Consider the following 20,597-nt stretch of genomic DNA (forward strand, 5'->3'; position numbering starts at 1 on the left):
CACTGTCTGGAAGAGATGAGGCAAAATGGAAAACTCAGCTAGCTAAGAAGGTGACAGAGGTTGCCATGTCAGAGTAGGGCTCCTGATGTTAAACAGAATTGATTATCAAGGTGCAAACAATTGTGTCAATAGTTAGAATGCTGCTATTGAGAGAGACAGAAATGTTAAACAAAATGGTATAAAAATCTATAATTTAAAAAAAATTTATAATTAACCATTTTGTATCTTTTAAAAGTACCGATTAGTAGAATATTTTAACAGTCATGATTAATTACTTGGAGTAATTCTTCCTTAGTTTGTGAATTATGGAACTTGGGTTAATGCGATCATTTTTGGAATTGTGTAGCTATCAATTAAATGTGTTTTTTTTCCTGTAAATTTACATTCAAAATTGTGCATTGGCACTTGCTATTTGCTCCTAATCATGTCGTTTGTGAGGGTCCAAGTAGAAGCTACTCCTGATATAAACAGGGTTGCAGTGCTAGGAATAGGGGAGAAGTTTGAGTCATTTTCTTGCAATTCCAGATGTTTCAAACTGCTTGATGAATGGAATTTTCCAGCTCTTATTCAATGTTCTTTTTCAAGCATGGAGCAGAGGTTACCTCCATGTTACTCAATGGTATTATGCTATTACATTATGAATCGTATTACATTGTGAATTATCTGCTTTTTGCATTATAGATCCTTGAGTCCATGCCAATGACTGAGGAGGTGGAGGAGCTGCTTCGTGTTCTTGGACCGTTTTATGAACTTGTTGATGACAAAAAACAACCAATATCGCCTTATGCAATCTCAGCAGGTTAGACTTTTCAGAAAGTTGTACAACATTTCCATGATTCTTATTTGATGTTTTTTAACTCTTGTTTATGTTAATCCAATCAACAACTGAAAATGATTTATATTCTGCTTTTAAAAAACATTGCATTATCCTTTGTTTGAAACATGCTTAAATAATAAGTGTCCTGCTATTCTACTTCCTGCATCCTGCGTTGACTGTGCAGGCCGATTGGAGAAAGTGGTTAAGTCACTTGAAGGTAAGGGACCACATTTGTTTAACATTACTGTTATTGAGTGGTAGATTGTTTTTTTACTTTAGCTTTTGCTGTTGAAAGTACTTCTAAGATCTGATGGCTGAAAAATAGTCCACTGAATGCATCACCCTCAAGCCCAGTCACAGGTGCATCTCCAAGGGTGGTTAATGTATTGGATAAACATTTTATTTATGTCAAAAGAGCTGATTTTATGTATAAAGTTCATTTTTTTTCTACAAATAAAAAGATGGTATTATTTTGTGAAAGGCTATCAGTTAGTGAAGAATTGATCTTTGGGTGAAGTAGTTATGTCATAGTTGAATAGTTCAACATGAGGTTGAGACTGGTTGAAGTGGGCATTGTACGGCAATAAAAAATATTACTTTTTCAGTTTTTACTATAGTAGCAGTAGACATTAAGACTAATTACAGAAAACAACAACTAATTGTTTTCAATTGAATCAAGATTTAAACCTAAAAGAAGCGCAGTTTACTCTTGTTATTCACTCAGCCTATTTAACAACAAACTCTCCACAAATTGGCATTAGGCCAAGGGAGTTTAAGCAGTAGTTTGTTTGGCAACAATTTTTTATTTGAGACTGCTGCAATAATTGACAGTGGTGAATCGAGTTAAAACCGTGGCAACGATGATAAATCTGCTTCAAACTTAAAAGTTGACAACTCTTTTCTTAAATGTCAACTGCCGTACCAAAGATTTTTATGACCCCGGCCTTGGTCTTGTGTTTGAGATCCTGGTCATCAAACAGTTTCCAGTTCCTAGGATCTTGTCTGTGATCTTACTCGATGGGCAGAGGTATTGTGCAATGAGACATCGTTGGAAAAGGACCTTAGTTTTCCAGGTGTCCAGTGACAGGCCCCTTTTCTCATATGCTTTGGAGAAGGAGTTGACAATGACTGGAGCTCAATTTCTGAGCAAGTGCACATGCAAGTGTCACCTACATAGAATCCCTACTGAACAGAAGGCCATTTGGCCCATCAAGCCTGTACAGACTCTCGGAGCATTTCACCCCTCACATTTACCTTGGCTAATCCACCTACTACAGATCGTTAGACTGCAGAGGAAACCAGAGCACTTGGAGGAAACTCACGCAGACACAGGGAGAACTTGCGAACTGGAATTCAGTGATGAATTGGAGGGGTTTTGGACTGAAGATGGTGTAGGTTGAACAATTCTCTGTCTGTTCTATAAATGATCTCCATGTTTGTGAGTATTTTGCTGGAAGTGAGGTCTTCAAAAAGAGGGTTGGTGCAGTGATGCAGCTTTGTTTGACCTGAGATAGGGTCTATAATGGTCCTATTAGTGAAGATCTTGACTTTGATGTCATCACAGAGTAGGTGGAGGATGGTGACAGATTTCTGAAGACAGCCAAATTTGAGGAGGGTACGCTGGCAGACTTCCTCATGGACAGAATTGAAGGTTTTCATGAAGTCTAAAGAGACTGTGCATAGCAGTTGGTGCTGTTCCTTGCACTTATCTTGCAGTTGCTGCACAATGAAGAGCATTTTTGTGATGCCTCTTGAGAGAGGTGAAAATGTACCATGACTTTGGAAGGAGTTCTTCAACCACTGGTTGCAGGCAGTTGAGGAGAATCCTTGCAATTATCTTCCATCTAGCAGACAGCAAGGAGATTCCACTGAAGATACCACAACCAGACTTGTTTCCCTCTTAAACGCTGTCATGATTACTGTGTTCCTGAGATCCCTGGCATGCATTCTTTTCCCAGATGAGAGATATGAGGTTGTCCAATTGTGACAGGGTGTATCTCTGCAGAGTTTCAGAACATTGGCTGGCCTTTCATCTGCTCCAGAAGCTTTGTTGTTCTACAGCTACTGGATGCCATTTTCAACTTGCTTCGGACTGGCATGACACTGGGCACATGGATGGTGCATTGAGGAATAGAGTTGAAGATCCTAAGTTGAAGACAGAGTTTCAGTAGATTCAGGAACTCTTCAAAATGTTTTCTCCAATGAACACTGACTGTTCTGTGACAATGCTGAGCTCCCCTCCATGCTTGCCTTTCTGGTGGGTGCTTGGTCAATAGATTTTTGATAATGTTAGAAAAATGACATAAGAGTAAAAAAAAAAGTTTCTTTATTAGTTACAAGGTTTACATTAACATTGCAATGAAGTTACTATGAAATTCCCCTCATTAGTGTCTGCATATTGTTGGATCTCCCATGACTTTCCACCCATCATTCTTTATTTTGCAGGTTTTATGTTGCATCATTGGCTTCAGACACCTGTAGAAATGCTGCTTTTCTCTTGAAGTATGGTGAAGCTTCCTGTCTGTGAAAGCTTTGCATTGTTGCTGAATCATCTCCTCTATAACTTGGTTGTTTTCATCAAACCAGTTGTGATGTCTCTTGGTAGAGAAGCCAAGGAACTCATTGCAGATGCTTGTTATGATGCTTATTAGGCTTGACCAAGTACAGTGGCACACTGTGTAGGTCCTGTTGTCTGTTGTAGGAAAAATGCTTGAATCCGTAATCAAGGAGAAAATAGCGAGGCATCTTGAGAAGAATTGTTTGATCGAGCAGACGCAGCACAGTTTCATTAAGGGGAAGTCGTGTCTGACGAATTTATTGGAATTCTATGAGGATGTGTCTAGTGCGGTGGATAGAGGGAACCAGTGGATGTGGTGTTTTTCGATTTTCAGAAGGTGTTTGATAAGGTGCCGCACAAAAGGTTGTTACAGAAGGTTAGGGGGCATGGAGTTGGGGGTAGGGTGTTAGCGTGGATAGGGGATTGGCTGTCTAATAGGAGGCAGAGAGTGGGTGTCAATGGGTGCTATTCAGATTGGCGGTTGGTGACTAGTGGAGTGCCCCAGGGATCGGTGCTGGGGCCTCAGCTATTTACCATTTATATAGATGATCTGGAGGAGGGAACCGAGTGTATGGTGTCGAAATTTGCTGATGACACCAAGATTGGTGGAACGGCAAATTGTGCAGAGGGTGTGGAAAGTCTGCAGAGGGATCTAGATAGGCTGAGCAAGTGGGCGAGGACCTGGCAGATGGAATACAATGTTGGCAAGTGTGAGGTTATCCACTTTGGTAGGAATAATGGTACGAAGGACTACTACTTACGGGGTGAAAAGCTGCAGAATGCTACGGTGCAGAGGGACCTCGGGGTCCTTGTGCATGAGTCGCAAAAACCCAGCCTACAGGTGCAGCAGGTGGTCAGGAAGGCAAATGGGATGCTGGCCTTCATAGCGAGGGGGATTGAATATAAAAGTAGGGAGGTCTTGCTGCAACTGTACAGGGCACTGGTGAGGCCGCAGCTGGAATACTGTGTGCAGTTTTGGTCGCCGCACCTGCGCAAGGATATTTTGGCCTTGGAGGGAGTGCAGAGGAGGTTCACTAGGCTGATACCGGAGTTGAGGGGGTTGAGCTATGAGGAGAGGCTGAATAGACTGGGCTTGCACCCATTAGAGTTTAGAAGGATGAGGGGAGATCTCATTGAGACATATAAGATGATGGAAGGGATGGATAGGGTAGAGGTGGAGAGGTTCTTCCTGCTCAGAAAGGACAGCAGGACTAGAGGGCACAGCAGCAAGATAAAGGGGGGCAGTTTAGAACGGAGTTGAGGAGGAACTTCTTCACTCAAAGGGTGGTGAATCTCTGGAATTCTCTGCCCATTGGAGTGGTTGAGGCTACCTCGCTAAGTATGTTTAAGACGCAGGTAGATAGGTTTTTGGTAGGCAAGGGGATTAAGGGTTATGGGGAGAAAGCGGGAAAGTGGAACTGAGCCACTTCAGATCAGCCATGATCTTGTTGAATGGTGGGGCAGGCTCGAAGGGCTAGATGGCCTACTCCTGCTCTTATTTCTTATGTTCTTATGTCCTGGTATTGAGTGGTTGGCAGTGAGGTGCTGACTCAGAAGGGCTGCCCTGGTGGGATCTTTGATTTGATTTATTATTGTCACATGTAAACAGTGAAATGTATTGTTTCTTGCTTGCTAAACAGACAAAGCATGCCATTCACAGAGAAAGGAAGGAGTGGGTGCAAAGTATAGTTACAGTCATAACTGGAGTGTAGAGAAGTATCAACTTAATATGAGGTAGATCCATTCAAAAGTCTGATGGCAAAAATCAAATGAAAGGCAGCAAGGAAGAAGCTGTTCTTGAGTCAGTTTTACATGACCTCAGACTTCTGCATTTTTTTCCTGACGGAAGAGAGCATGTCCAGGGTGTATGGTGTCCTTGATTATGCTGGCTGCTTTGCTGAGGCAGCAGGAAGTAGGCAGCGTCACTGGATGGGAAGCAGACTTCTGCATTTTTTTCCTGATGGAAGAGGACGGAAGAAAGCATGTCCAGGGTGCATAGTGACCTTGATTATGCTGGCTGCTTTGCTGAGGCAGCAGGAAGTAGGCAGCGTCACTGGATGGGAGGCTGATTTGAGTGATGGATTGGGCTTTGTTCACAACTCTTTGTCATTTCTTATGGTCTTGGACAGAGCAAGAGCCATACCAAGCTGTGATGCAACCAGAAAGAATGCTTTCCATGGTGCATCTGTAAAAGTTGGTGAGAGTTGTAGCAGACATGCCGAATTTCCTTAGTCTTCTGAGAAAGTAGATGTGCTGGTGTGCTTTCTTAACTATAGTGTCACCACGGGTGACCAGGATAGGCTATTGGTTATCTGGACGCCTAGAAACCTTTGAGGCCTTTTGTAACTTTCTTGCAGCATTGCTTCTGTTGCCTCTGTTATTTCGGGGCTAGACTGACAGAGAAAAGAGCATTGGAGGACGAAGATCTCAAACTCAAAATTAAGGTCATTGTTTACTGGGCAGCTGTGAACCCACACTCCTATATATTTGGGAGACTTGGGCAACTTACAGCAAGCATCTCAAAGCACTCAAAGTACCATTCATGGTGCATTTACAAGATTGCCAAAAGAAAATAAGTACCCCTTCCAACAACCATGTTCTTTCTCAAATTGAGATGCCCTGCATCAAGGTGCTAATCACTGACAGCTGGCTCCTCTGGGTGGGACATGTCATTCGTATGCCTGACACCAGACCCTTGAGGCAGCTGCTCTATTCGGAACTTGGTCACAGCAGGGGGACAGTGGAAATGCTTTGCGATTTACTCAGTGTGACTCTGAAGAAGTCACATCCCACTAACTCATGGTCGTGCAAGTCCCTGTTTTCTGACCCATCAAATTACAGGTTAATTCGGGAAGACATCAAACATATCGAGAGACTTGGTTAGAAACATGTAAGTTGAAGTGTTGGAAAAAGAGCACAAACCTCCCAGCAACTTATCTACCGGGTCCGACAAGCAGTGTCGCTATGTGTGGCAGTCTGCAGACCATGCATTGACTTTATCAGCCACCTCAGAACCCATTGAACTGGAATGGAAGCAAGTTATCCTCAGTCCTGTGGGATTGCCCAGGAAGAGAAGAAAATTTTTAATTTTAATTTGGACCCATGGGCAATAATTTGCTTAGTTACAGCACAGTTTGAAAGCTGCTATACGGTAAAAATAGAATAAGGCTTCTGGGTGTAATGTCCTGTCTGATTTTAAAGGCCTGTTAATTGCGTCTTTAATTCATTAATTTTACTATGGATATTTTTAAAAAAAGAAATTAGTTTATTTGTGCAACCTATAAGCAGTAGAAGGACATTCTAGGAGCTTGATTTGCATCCCTCACCAAGAACAAAAATGGATGGCAGCTAAAATCGTGCCATCAGCCTGTGTGCTGGTTCAGTTCCATCTGTTTGCCACATCATTTGCCTGAAGATGGAATGAGGAGGGGCAGCAGGGCAGGTAGGTGATTATGGACCTGTTAAGGCCCACGAACAGAGGCCTCCAAGTTCCCAGAGACAGTAGGGACTAGTTTAGCTGCCTAGTTGTGTCTACCAAGTGGCATAGGGATCAGTGTCCCAGTGCTATCAGGCTTGGAGATCCTACTTGTCTCGATCAGCAGCAGTCACAGACCAGACTGTTGAGGGATTACCCTCATCCTGTCCAACTGCCATGGTCTGGCTGCAAAAGTCATTTTAAAAAAAAGTTGGAAGGGCAACCTATTTCCTCACTTACCCGTTATTATGTCCTGTTGCTGCTTTCAAGCTGGATGGCCTTTGGACAGCAAGCTCACCCTGTGGCTAGTAATGGGCTGCTCCAGAGAAAATCGTAGTGTAACTGTTTGCCACACAATGAAGGCTGGAATGTTGTCTTGTGATTTTCTTTCCATTGGCGTTGTGGGGATTCCATTCCAGTTTAAAATGTTATTGGCCTCTACGGAGACTGTAACAAGCACATGATGTGAGATCAATTGTAATAAGTTTCAAGAATTACTTATGCGTTTTAGCTTCATTATGCAAGATGATCTGTTGCATGAAGGAGCTGCAAGTAAATTTGGTTTTAAAATAAAAACAAGCAGTGGTCTTCACGCTTCAGGAGTTTGCTCCAGTAAACATGTATCTCCAGCAAAATCATATTTCCACCCCAGTTAGAAAACTGTTGTAATATTAAGACATAAACACGTAACAGTAGTTAAGTCATAATATTTATAACAATAATCTCTCTTCTCCATACTGTTACTTCAGGAGCCCTCCAAGAATCTATGCTTCAGTGCTCCTCTTCCTCATCTACACACTTTCTTTGGAGACATCAACTGGAGCTCTAGGGTCAGCTTCTCTCTCGCGTGCTTTCGTGCTCTCTATATGACAACTAGCCCAACATCTCAAACATTTCTTGACAGTTCTTACTGCACTGCCCCTGTATATTGTCAGCCTATTTGTCTGGCATGTAGTCTTGAATGAGCCACAGTTTCCTACCATTAAACCCTGAGATGACCTCCAGTCATTACTAAAGCACTGCCCTTTCCACAAATACATATCACTTCTCTGCCACTGTCCCCAGTTCGACCAAACTTTTTGAAGCACTGGCATACCATTTACCTCTAGCTGTGCTTCTGAGCCCGTATCGTTACCATCACAATGAGCATCTCAATAACATAGCCTGTCTCTTCCCCTGCATCCCCATGCCTTTGTCATCTCCAGATTTGAGTACTGCAGTGCTCTTCTGGAGAGCCTTCCATCAATTTTAGTATATTTGGAATCCTGCTGTTAGTATCCTATTCTGCAGCAATCTTTGTCAATCATCACCCTTGTGCTCACTGAAATTCATTGACAGCTAGTCTCTTAATGACATAAATTTAAATCCTTCTGTTCAGATCCCTTCATGGTCTCATCATCCTCTATTGCTGAAACATCGTCCAGTCCTACAATTCTCTGATCTCTACTTCTCCAACTCTAGACCCTTGTGTATCCATTGTTTCCTTTACCCCACCATGGTTAACATGCCCTGAACCATGTGAATCCGTGCCCTGGAATTTCCACTCTAATTTCTCCATCTCCTTCCAGGAGCTGTGTTAAAATAAAACATTTTCGCAGTGTGTCTCTTGCAATTTGCATTGTAAAATAGTTTGGAGAAGGAAATTCTAATGTTTGCTTGGTTAGTACCAAATTTGAATATTGCTGAAAAGAGAGACATGATATTGAAACTTTTCATCTTGCACAGACTGTACCCAACCAGTCTGTGTTTGCAAAGTCCAATACAAAATATCTGCTGTTAAGCAATTTTTGCATCGGGCAGCAGTTGTTGAACAATGCTGAGTGCGCTAATAGCTATGCTACCAACCATTTTAAGATAATTAGTTAAGCTCCTAATGTAATTCATTTCTATTTGCCAGAAGTGACCTACATTCATGCACAGGGATCTATTATCTGCAAACAAACAGAACATGTTCAGGCCTTGGGCTCTTTTAGTATTATCCAGTGACTTGTAGTTTATTCATATGCCTATAGTTTCCTGTGGCTTCCTCCATGGCAACATCTTGGCTATCAATCAGCATCCTTTTCTCCTGTATTGTACATTGTTGTAATCATTTGAAATTTGGCATTCTTGATTTTGTTCTGATGAACAAAATATTAAAAGCTTTGGCAACGCATCTCTCTCTTTTCAGCCATAGCTCTAATGTCCTGAAATTTGCAATTAAATTATGATGCCAACTGACCAATTACAGTTGCATTATAATGCACTTTTGACAACCTTAGGCCATCACAAAGCATTTTACAGTTCATAAAGCATTTTTGAAGTGAATTGTTATAATGTTGGGAAATATGGCAGCAAATCTGCACATAAGCAGCAATGAAGTAAAATGACTGGATCTTTTTTATAGAACATAGAACACTACAGCGCAAACAGGCCCTTCGGCCCACGAGTTGCGCCGATCACATCAACACCTATCTATAACCCCCAATCCCATAAAACCCCATATACTCATCCAGAAGTCTTTTAAAAGACCCCAGCGAGTTCGCCTCCACCACCACTGATGGCAGCCGATTCCACTCACTCACCACCCTCTGAGTGAAAAACTTACCCCTAACATCACTTCTGTACTTTCCTCCCCGTACCTTAAATCTGTGTCCTCTCGTAGCGACCATTTCAACCCGGGGAAATAGCCTCTGAGAATCCACCCTATCCATTCCTCTCAACATTTTATAAACCTCTATCAGGTCGCCTCTCAACCTTCGTCTCTCCAGGGAAAAGAGACCCAGCTCCCTCAACCTAACTTCATAAGGCATGCCCCCCAGTCCAGGCAACATCCTTGTAAATCTCCTCTGTACCCTTTCAATAGCTTCTACTTCTTTCCTATAGTGAGGCGACCAGAACTGCGCACAGTACTCCAAATGAGGCCTGACAAGGGTCTTATAAAGTTGCAGCATTACCTCCCGACTCCTAAACTCAATCCCTCGATTAATGAAGGCCAGTACACCATACGCCTTCTTGACCACCTCTTCCACCTGCGAGGCCGATTTAAGAGTCCTGTGGACCCGGACCCCAAGATCCTTCTGCTCTTCAACACTACTAAGACTCCTGCCCTTGATAGTGTACTCGTTCATCCCGTTGGTTCTGCCAAAATGGACGACTACGCATTTATCCGCGTTGAAGTCCATCTGCCACTTCTCCGCCCAGTCCTGCATCCTATTTATGTCCTGCTGCAACTTTTGACATCCTTCCAGACCATCCACAACACCACCGACCTTCGTGTCATCAGCAAACTTACTAACCCATCCCTCCACTTCCTCATCTAGGTCATTTATGAAAATGACAAACAGCAAGGGTCCTAGAACAGATCCCTGGGGCACTCCACTGGTGACTGACCTCCATTCAGAAAAAGACCCATCCACAACCACTCTCTGCCTTCTGCAGGCAAGCCAGTTCTGGATCCACAAGGCCAAAGGCCCTTGGATCCCATGCCCTCTCACCTTCTCAAGAAGTCTTGCATGGGGGACCTTATCAAACGCCTTGCTGAAGTCCATGTACACCACGTCCACGGCACTTCCTTTGTCAATGTGTTCAGTCACATTATCGAAGAACTCAACTAGGCTCGTAAGGCACGACCTGCCCTTGACAAATCCATGCTGACTATTCCTGATCATGTCAAACCTCTCCAAATGCTCGTAGATCTTGTCCCTCAGAAGCCTCTCCATCAGCTTACCAACCATTGAGGTCAGACTCACCGGTCGGTAATTTCCCGGGCTATCTCTGTTCCCTTTCTTGAAAATAGGGACTACATCCGCAATCCTCCAATCTTCCGGAACCTCTCCCGTCTCCATTGACGACGCAAAGATCATCGCCAGGGGCTCTGCAATCACTTCCCTCGCCTCCCACAGTATCCTGGGGTATATCCCATCTGGTCCCGGCGACTTATCTATCTTGATAGAATTCAAAAGTTCTAACATGTCCTCCACCTTAATATCCACAAACTCAATCTTTTCCATCTGATGCAAATCCGTAGCAATATATATTAGCCAGGAGAAAACTCTTTCTCTTCAAATAGTGCCGAGGAATCATTTATATCCACCTGGGAGGGCAGACAGTAGTCCTGATTTTAACATTGCATCCAACACTCTCTTTCAGACCTCATTTATATGTTAGTCCAGGAGTGTGGTTTGAATCTATAACCTTGTAACTTGGGCAAGAGTCAGTGAAAATTAGTAGAATTCCAGAAAACTGAACAATTAGGTGGATATTCAGGAATGGCAGATGGCAATTATTGTAATTATTATATGGACTGCCGTGGTTCAAGAAAACAGCTCACCACCACCTTCTCAAGGGCTGTTGAGAATGGGCAATAAATGCTGGCCTCGCCAGCGATGCCTACATATTATTGAAAAAAGAATGACTGTTAGATTCTGTCAAATTTCCAAATTTGTGCTTTGGTCTAATTTTTAAAAAATTGAATATTGAAATTTATGCTATCCAAAGAATATTTTTTATGGGATGAATGACTTTTTCTTCTATACTTGATGATATATTTGGCTGATATTTTGAACAACTTTTTTTTAATATCCAGATCTTGGCAATATTTTCAACTCACCCAATAACTGTAACAAAATGAATGGAAAAGTTGAAGGCAATGATAGTGGTGCAGAATCTGAACAGGCGGATGATGATATAACTGATGATGATGATGAAACAGGTAAATTGTTCTGATTACAGTTTTCTTAATCATCGCAACATTCCAATGACATCAACACCTGAAATATGTTTTGTACCTTATACATGAATCATTTAGCAATTTTTAAAATGTGGGTTTACAAGAAATGTCATATTTCCTACTGGATGAACTTGAGCTGTATGAATGTTCTGGTTTACAACATTTTTTTTGTTCATTTGTGGGACATAGCCATCACAGGCTAACCAGCATTTATTGCCCATCCCTTGTTGCCTGAGAGCAGTTACCACTTTCTGTAGCTCTGGAGTCACATATAGGCCAGGCCAGGTAAGGGCAGCAGATTTTGTTCCCTCAAGGACATTAGTGAACCACATGGGTTTTTCCGACAATGGACAGTGGTTTCGTGGTCATCAGTAGATTCTTAATTCCAGATATTTTTCTAATTGGATTTCAGTTCCACTATCTGCCGTATCAGGATTCGAACCCAGGTCGTCAGAACAGGAGCTGACGTGACCCATATCAGCATTTAGAAGCTGTAGATCAGTGTGCAAGTTTAAAGTACTACCGGTGAAATTGTTTGATCTGAGACTTACTTGGAAACTTGTCCAATTTAGTATCTTGACTAATGTTACAGAAGATTGGGCTACAATAGTGTGGTACAAGCTATTCATAAGCTGATTTGTGCAATTGGTTTCATCTGTTTAAAGAAGCTGACCTGCCTTAATATTTTGCCATTCCAGCTTACGGGTTTATACTTATTCAAATCAGTTATGGCGCAAATTGTAAGATACATGAAGAATCAGCTGCCATTAGCTACTCTACAGCATGGCTGGCTGAACCAGTGTGCTACAGCTATCCTGACAGCTGATTTTAGCAACGAATTATAGTTCTGATTGAAATTATGAATTGCAGAATGGGTTTCTACAGATTTTTAACCGCTACTTAAAGTAACAATAATGTCTGTTTGATAAGCAGCTAATTCTTTTGATTAGTTTCTGTCACGTATTAGTATACAGTGAAAAGTATTGTTTGTGTGCTGTACAGACAAAGCATACCGTACATACAGAAGGAAAGGAGAGACTGCAGAATGTAGTGTTACAGTCATATGGTGTAGAGAAAGATCAACTTAATACAAGATAGGTCCATTCAAAAATCTGATGGCAGCAGGGAAGAAACTATCTTTGAGTCGGTTGGTACATGTCCTTGGACTTTTGTATCTTTTTCCCGATTTAAAGAAGGCAGAAAAGAGTATATCCGAGGTGTGTGGGGTCCTTAATTATGTTGGCTGCTTTTCCAAAGCGGCGGGAAGTGTAGGCAGTGTCAATGGATGGGAGGCTGGTTTGACTGATGGACTGGGCTTTGTTCATGACCCTTTGTAGTTTATAAGAACATAGGAGCAGGAGTAGGCCATCTAGCCCTTCGAGCCTGCCCCACCATTCAGTAAGATCATGGCTGATCTGTAGTGGATCAGTTCCACTTACCCGCTTGCTCCCCATAACCCTTAATTCCATTATCGATCAGAAATCTATTTACCTGTGACTTAAACATATTCAACAAGGTAGCCTCCACCACTTCAATGGGCAGAGAATTCCAGAGATTCCCCACCCTTTGATTGAAGAAGTTCCTCCTCAACTCTGTTCTAAACTGACTCTCCTTTATTTTGAGGCTGTGTCCTCTAGTTCTGGTTTCCTTTCGAAGTGGAAAGAATCTCTCTACCTCTACCCTATCTAGCTCCTTCATTATCTTGTATGTCTCTATAAGATCCCCCTTCAGCCTTCTAAACTCCGAATACAGGCCCAATCTACTCGATCTCTCCTCATAAACTAACCCCCTCATCTCTGGTATCAACCTGGTGAACCTTCTCTGTACTCCCTCCCAAGGCCAATATATCCTTTCACAAATAAGGGGACAAAATTGCACACAGTACTCCAGTTGTGGCCTCACCAGTGCCTTGTACAGTTGCAGCAAGACCTCCCTGCTTTTATATTCTATCCCCCTCGCTCTCAAGGCCAACATTCCATTCGCCTTCTTGATCACCTGCAGACTGAGTTTTTGCGATTCGTGCACAAGGACCCCCAGGTCCCTCAGCACAGTAGCATGCTGCAACTTTTCACCATTTAAATAATACTCCATCCTACTATTATTTCTTCCAAAGTGGATAACCTCACATTTGCCAACGTTATACTCTGCCAGGTCCTTGCCCACTCACCCAGCCTATCCAAATCTCTCCGCAGACTTTCCACGTCCTCCACGCAATTCGCTTTCCCACTCATCTTCGTGTCATCAGCAAACTTTGTTACCCTGCACTCAGCCCCCTCCTCCAGATCATCTATGTGTATGATAAACAGTTGAGGCCCCAGCACCGATCCCTGCGGCACGCCACTAGTCACCAACTGCCAACCAGAAAAGCACCCATTTATTCCAACTCTGCTTCCTGTTAGATAGCCAATCCTCAATCCATGCTAACACTTTACCCCCAACTCCGCGTACCCTAACCTTCTGCAGCAACCTTTTGTGAGGCACCTTATCGAATGCCTTCTGGAAATCTAAAAACACCACATCCACCGGTTTCCCTCTGTCTACCGCACTTGTCACATCTTCATAAAAATCCAGTAAATTCATCAAACATGACTTTCCCTTCATGAATCCATGCTGTGTCTACTTGATTGAACAGTTCTTTTTCAGGTGTCCTGCTATTTCTTCTTTAATGATGGATTCCAGCATTTTCCCAGCTATGGATGTTAAGCTAACCGGCCTGTAGTTACCTGCCTTTTGTCTACTACCTTTTTTAAACAGCGGCGTAACAGTAGCTGTTTTCCAATCCGCCAGCACTTCCCCAGAATCCAGCGAATTTTGATAAATAACCACTAATGCATGTGCTATTACTTCTGCCATTTCTTTCAGCACCATGGGATGCATTCCATCTGGTCCTGGGGACTTGTCTACCTTCAGTCCCACTAGTCTACCAAGCACTACCTCTTTAGTAACAGTAATTGTAGTAAGTACCTCATCTCCTACCAACCCTCTATCTTTAATATTCGGTAAACTATTTGTGCCCTCCACAGTGAAGACCAACACAAAAAACTTATTTAAAGTCCCAGCCATTTCCTCGTTTCCCAACATTAAATCCCCCCTCTTGTCCTCCAAGGGTCCAACATTCACTCTAGCCACTCTCTTCCTGTTTATATATTTGTAAAAACTTTTACTATCTTTTTTATATTTAGAGCTAGTTTAGCTTCATAGTCTATCTTTCCTTTCTTTATCACTTTCTTTGTCATTCTCTGTTGTTTTTTAAACCTTTCCCAATCTTCTAATTCCTCACTATTTTTAGCCACTCTGTACACATCGGTTTTTAATTTAATACTCTTTTTTATTTCCTTCGTTATCCACGGCTGGTTATCCCTTTTCTTACAGTCCTTCTTTATCACCGGAATATATTTTTGCTGAGTACTGAAAAAAAATTCTCCTTAAAAATCCTCCAGTGTTCCTCAGCAGTCCTACCAACCAGTCTGCGTCCCCAGTCTACATGAGCTAATTCCGCCCTCATCCTATCATACTGCCCTCTGTTCAAGCAGAGGACACTGGTTTGGGACCTTACTTTCTCACCCTCCATCTGTATCAGAAATTCAACCATATTGTGATTACTTATCCCAAGAGGATCTCTCACAAGAAAATCCCTAATTCTACCGGCCTCATTACACAGTACCAGGTCTAAGATAACTCGCTCCCTCGTAGGTTCTGTAACATACTGTTCAAGGAAACTATCCCGACAGCATTCTAAGAACTCTCCTCAAGTCCACCGTGCCCGACTTGAGTCAACCAATCAATATGCAGGTTAAAATGCCCCATGATTATTGCCGTTTTGTTTTTGCACGCATCAATTATTTGCTTGTTTATGGCCCGCCCCACCTCAAAGATATTATCTGGGGGTCTATAGACCGCACCCATCAGTGACTTTCTCCCCTTACTATTCCTTATCTTCACCCACAACGATTCCACATTTTGCTCCTTGGAGTCTACATCGTCTCTCACTACCGGCCTGATATTATCCTTTATTAACAGAGCTACCCCACGTCCTTTTTCTTCCCGTTTATCGTTCCTAAATGTCTGATTCCCCTGGATATTCAGTTCCTAGTCCCGGTTACCCTGCAACCATGTTTCTGTAATGGCCCCTAGATCATACCCATTTGTGCTGATTTGTGCCATCAACTCATTCACTTTGTTTCAAATGCTTTGTGCATTCAGGTAAAGTGTCTTTATACCAGTCTTTATCTGGACCTGATTTGTTGAATTGCTACTAACCTCTCCCGTGCCCTCTATTCCTTTAACTAGTGGAATGTCCTCAACATTAACCTGTACTCGTACCCTCTCTTTTACTTTTGATTTTGTAATTCCCCATACTCCTGCACTCTCTCCCCCCGCATTAATTAGTTTAAAGCCCTAACTACAGCCTTAGTTATACGATTCGCCAGGACTCTGGTCCCAGCACGATTCAGACGAAGAACATCCCATCTGAACAGGTCCCATCTGTCCCAATACTGGTGCCAATGCCCCATGAATTCAAACCCATTCCTCCCACACCAATCGTTGAGCCATGCATTCGCCTCCTTAATCTTATTGACCCTGTGCCAATTTGCACGTGGCTCAGGTAGTAATCCAGAGCTTACCACCTTGTTGGTTCTGCTTTTTAATTTGGTTCCTATAGCGGTCTTGGACAGAGCAGGGGCCATGCCAAGTTGTGATACAACCAGAAAGGATGCTTTCTATGGACGTGCTAAGTTTTCTTAGTCTCCTGAGAAAATAGAGGCATTGGTGGGCTTTCTTAACTATAGCATCTGCATGTTGGGACCAGGCCAGATTGTTGGTGATCTTGGCACTTAAAAACTTGACCATTTCTAGTTCATCCCCAATAATGTAGACAGGGGCATGCCCTCCACTATACTTCATGAAGTCGATGACTATCTCCTTCATTTGGTTGACATTGAGGGAGAGATTATTGTCATCACACCAGATTCTTTATCTCTTTCCTATACTGTGTCTTGTCATTGTTTGTAGTGGATCAGATCTCAAGCAATGGTGTCATCAGCAAACTTGAAAATTGAGTTGGAGGGGAATTTAGCCATATAGTCAGTGGAGTATAACGAGTATAGTATGGGCCTGAGAACAAAGCCTGGCGGCGCACCAACGTTGAGGATGATCGTGGAAGAGGAGTTGTTGCCTATCCTTACTTCAGTCTGTGGGTTAGGAAGTCTGCAGAGGGAGGAGCCGAATCCCAGGCCATGAAGTTTGGAGATGAATCTTGTAGGGATAATGGTGTTAAAGGACGAGCTGTAGTCTATGAATACGAGTCTGACGCAGGTGTCTTTGTTACCTTGGTGTCCCAGGGTTGAGTGTAGGGCCAGGGAGATGGCATCTGTTGTGGACATATTGCAGCGATAGATGAACTGTAGTGAGTCCAGGCAGTCCAGGAGGCAGGAATTGACTTGTGCCATGATTAACCTTTCAAAGCACTTTATAATGATGGATATCAGAGCCATCAGACGATAGTCATTAAGGTATGTTGCCTGGCTTTACTTTGGGATGAAGATCATCTTACTGAAGCAGGTAGGGACCTCCAGAATGGTGTAAAGAGAAGTTGAAGATGTCTGCGAATACCCTCGCCAGCTGGTCTGCGCAGGGCCTGAGTGCTCGTCCGAGTACCCCTTCTTGGCCAGTTGCTTTCCGTGGATTGACTTTTGAGAAGGTTGCTGCAACACTAGCAAAGGTGACCTTGACCCAGGTTCGACTGAGGCTTCCGGGATGGAGGACGTGCTCTCGTTGACCTCTTGCTCAAAATGGGCATAGAATGACTGAACTTCATTGATGGAGCTTGGGCTTTGCAATTTTTGTCCAAGGTAACTGGGTATTCTACTATCTGCTCCCCTCGTAAGTATACAACACATCTCCATGCATATTCTTTCAATTAAATTGTGAATTACAATAAACTCAATAGGGTAGATTTTCTGGTCTCGCCTGCCATGGGAATTGTCACCTGTTAAGATCTATAGCTCTAGCACGAAAGGCACTCTTTGGAAATGATGGATTAAATTAGCAGGAAATGGATAATTCTGCTGTTGCAAAACTTATTTTGTATTTAAACATCAGTTGAAACCATTTATTCCATTCAATTACACTCCCTTCTTTTAATTATGTCCTTCCATCTAATCCTCTTACTGAATTCATCTATGATTTCAGTGCTCCATAGCAGATTTTCCCCCCCTCTAATGACATCACTTACTAAATGCAAGCCATTGGGTGTGGTTGATGCAGGAACTATGAGTCTGCAGTAAGTTATTTAACTTCAACAGAGGAAATGATGGGATGGCTTAGTTAAATAAACAATAGTTCTTCTACTAAAGGAAGAAGAAACAGCTGAAGACGATAAATAGAACAGCAAGTAAAACAATAGAGTAGTTCAGTTCTAATTTTAAAACTGGATGTATTAATTTATAAATTTCCAATTCAAACCTTCTAAGAGGTGTTGAGCATGCTAATCTTGTTGTTCACTCACAGAAATGACATGAGTCAAAAGTACAAATGGTAAGAGTGACTCATGTTCAATTTGCTTCTCTCTAAACCAAAAGTAAATTACACTATCTCCCATGTGCCAAAAAGGAACACAGTTAGAGCATTCACTCCTTGCAGCTATCTACAATTCAGTTAAATAATACCTGCTATTTACCTCAATTCCATTTATTTACCTTTTGATTCCATATCCTCGCTACATCAATCTTGTAAATTTTAATTGACCCCACATCCATTCTAGGACGTGAGTTTCAGATTTCCAGTACCCTTTGTCTGAATGACTGTTTCTTGATTTCAGTCTTAACTGCCTTTTCTCTAACTTTTCACTCCTAAATGTCCTGGCTCTAACTTTAAGATTATGCCGCCTTGTTCTGGATTTCCCTGCCAGAGGAAATAGTTTCTCCGTATTCAGCCGACTGTATCTCTTAATGAATTTAAAGTAGCTCCATTCCTCAATTTTGAATTTCATTCACTGCGCAATAAAAACCAGCAAGACTAAATAGTGGAGGGAAGGGATTATGTGGAGAAGAAATGTAGTAAAGCAAAGGTAAACAACAGAGTAATTTGGCAGGGTAATAATTTGAGTAAGAAGAACCAGATTGTGACAGGAAGGGACAGAATTTAGAATCAGAGGAGTGCACCAACACAAGGCTGGATGCGGTAAAATGGTTAAAAACAACTGAGTTGAAGGCTCTGTATCTGAATGTGCACATTATCTGTAGCTAAAGGGAAGAATTGTTACACAGAGATAAATATGCCTGACCTGATGGGCATTACAGAAATGCGGTTAAAGGGTGACCAAAGCTGAATGTTGAAGGGTATTTGACATATTGGAATGACGGGCAGCTAAGAAAAGGGGGCAAGATATCTCTCTTAAAGGTGATGTTAGTTCAGTACTGAGAGATAACCTTACTTTGGAAGAGGAATATGCAGAATCCTTTTGGTTAGAAATGAGAAATAGTAAGTGTAAGTGGTCATTTCTGGTTGTAGTTTATAGGCCTCCTAACAATACTTGCATCTGTAGGACAAGGAATACAGGAAGATGTGATGTGTAAGAAAGGTATAGCAATGATCTTGGGTGACTAATATAAATGAGAATTGGGAAAATCAAATTGGCAAAGGTAGCCTGCAAAATGCGTTCACAGTGTGTTTTTGGGACAATTTCTTAGAGCAGTACATTCTAGAGCCCACCAGAGATCAGACTGTCCTAAACCTGGTAAAGTGCAGTAAGATGGGATTAATCAATAACCTGATGGCAAAGGAGCCTCAAAGTGACAGTGATCACAATGTGATAGAGTTCCATGTTCAATTTGAAAAGGAGTCTGAGTTCATGGCTGATTTGAACTTAAATAAAGGTAACTATGAGGATATGAAGTCCATTGGCCTAGGTGAACTGGAAAAACTAGGTTAAAAGATAGGACAGCAGAAATGCAGTGGCAGAGTTTTAAGGGACTTTTAAGCGGACTTTTCAATAACTCTCAGCAAACATTTAACCCATTGAGGAAAAAAAGACTGAGAATGAGAAGAAAAGATTCTTTGAGAAGGAGGTATCATCCATAGCTGAGTAAAAAAAGCTTGGACTTCAGCAAGGTGTTTGATAAGGTCCCCCATGCAAGACTTCTTGAGAAGGTGAGAGGGCATGGGATCCAAGGGGCTTTGGCCTTGTGGATCCAGAACTGGCTTGCCTGCAGAAGGCAGAGAGTGGTTGTGGATGGATCTTTGGAGGTTGGTCACTAGTGGAGTGCCCCAGGGTTCTAGGACCCTTGCTGTTTGTCATTTTCATAAATGACCTGGATGAGGAAGTGGAGGGATGGGTTAGTAAGTTCGCCAATGATACGAAAGTTGGTGGTGTTGTGGATAGTCTGGAGGGATGTCAGAAGTTGCAGCGTGACATAGATAGGATGCAAGACTGGGCGGAGAAGTGGCAGATGGACTTCAACGCAGATAAATGTGTAGTGGTCCATTTTGGCAGGACCAACGGGATGCAGGAGTACAATATCAAGGGTAGGAGTCTTAGCTGGGTTGAAGGATCTTGGGTTCCGGGTCCATAGGACTCTTAAATCGGCCTCGGAGGTGGAGGATGTGGTCAGGAAGGCGTATGGTGTACCGGCCTTCATTAATCGAGGGATTGAGTTTAGGAGTCGGGAGGTAATGCTGCAACTTTATAAGACCCTTCTCAGACCCCACTTGGAGTACTGTGTGCAGTTCTGGTCACCTCACTGCAGGAAGGATGTGGAAGCTATTGAGAGGGTGCAGAGGAGATTTACAAGGATATTGCCTGGATTGGGAGGCATACCTTATGAAGATAAATTGAGGGAGCTAAGTCTCTTCTCCCTGGAGAGACGAAGGTCGAGAGGCGACCTGATAGAGGTTTATAAAATGTTGAGAGGAATAGATAGGGTGGATTCTCGGAGGCTATTTCCCAGGGCTGAAATGGTCGCTACAAGAGGACACAGGTCTAAGGTGCTGGGAAGCAAGTACAGAGGAGATGTTAGGGGAAAGTTTTTCACTCAGA

General features: G+C 42.6%; 1 protein-coding gene across 2 annotated transcripts in view; it reads left to right on the forward strand.

The window, feature by feature from the left end:
* acbd5a (acyl-CoA binding domain containing 5a) overlaps positions 1–20,597 on the forward strand; it is a 119,916-nt gene that overhangs the window by 59,180 nt on the left and 40,139 nt on the right. The window contains exons 4-6 of one of the 2 annotated variants that reach the window (XM_080211618.1): positions 682–799; positions 1,002–1,034; positions 11,417–11,542. In XM_080211618.1, coding sequence (XP_080067744.1) covers positions 682–799; positions 1,002–1,034; positions 11,417–11,542 — 277 coding nt within the window. The remainder of the gene's footprint in view (positions 1–681; positions 800–1,001; positions 1,035–11,416; positions 11,543–20,597) is intronic. The other variant, XM_080211627.1, reaches the window with a different exon arrangement.

This window comes from Carcharhinus amblyrhynchos, chromosome 2 (assembly GCF_965287045.1).
Source record: "Carcharhinus amblyrhynchos chromosome 2, sCarAmb.v2.hapA, whole genome shotgun sequence".
Classification (NCBI taxonomy): Eukaryota; Metazoa; Chordata; class Chondrichthyes; order Carcharhiniformes; family Carcharhinidae; genus Carcharhinus; species Carcharhinus amblyrhynchos.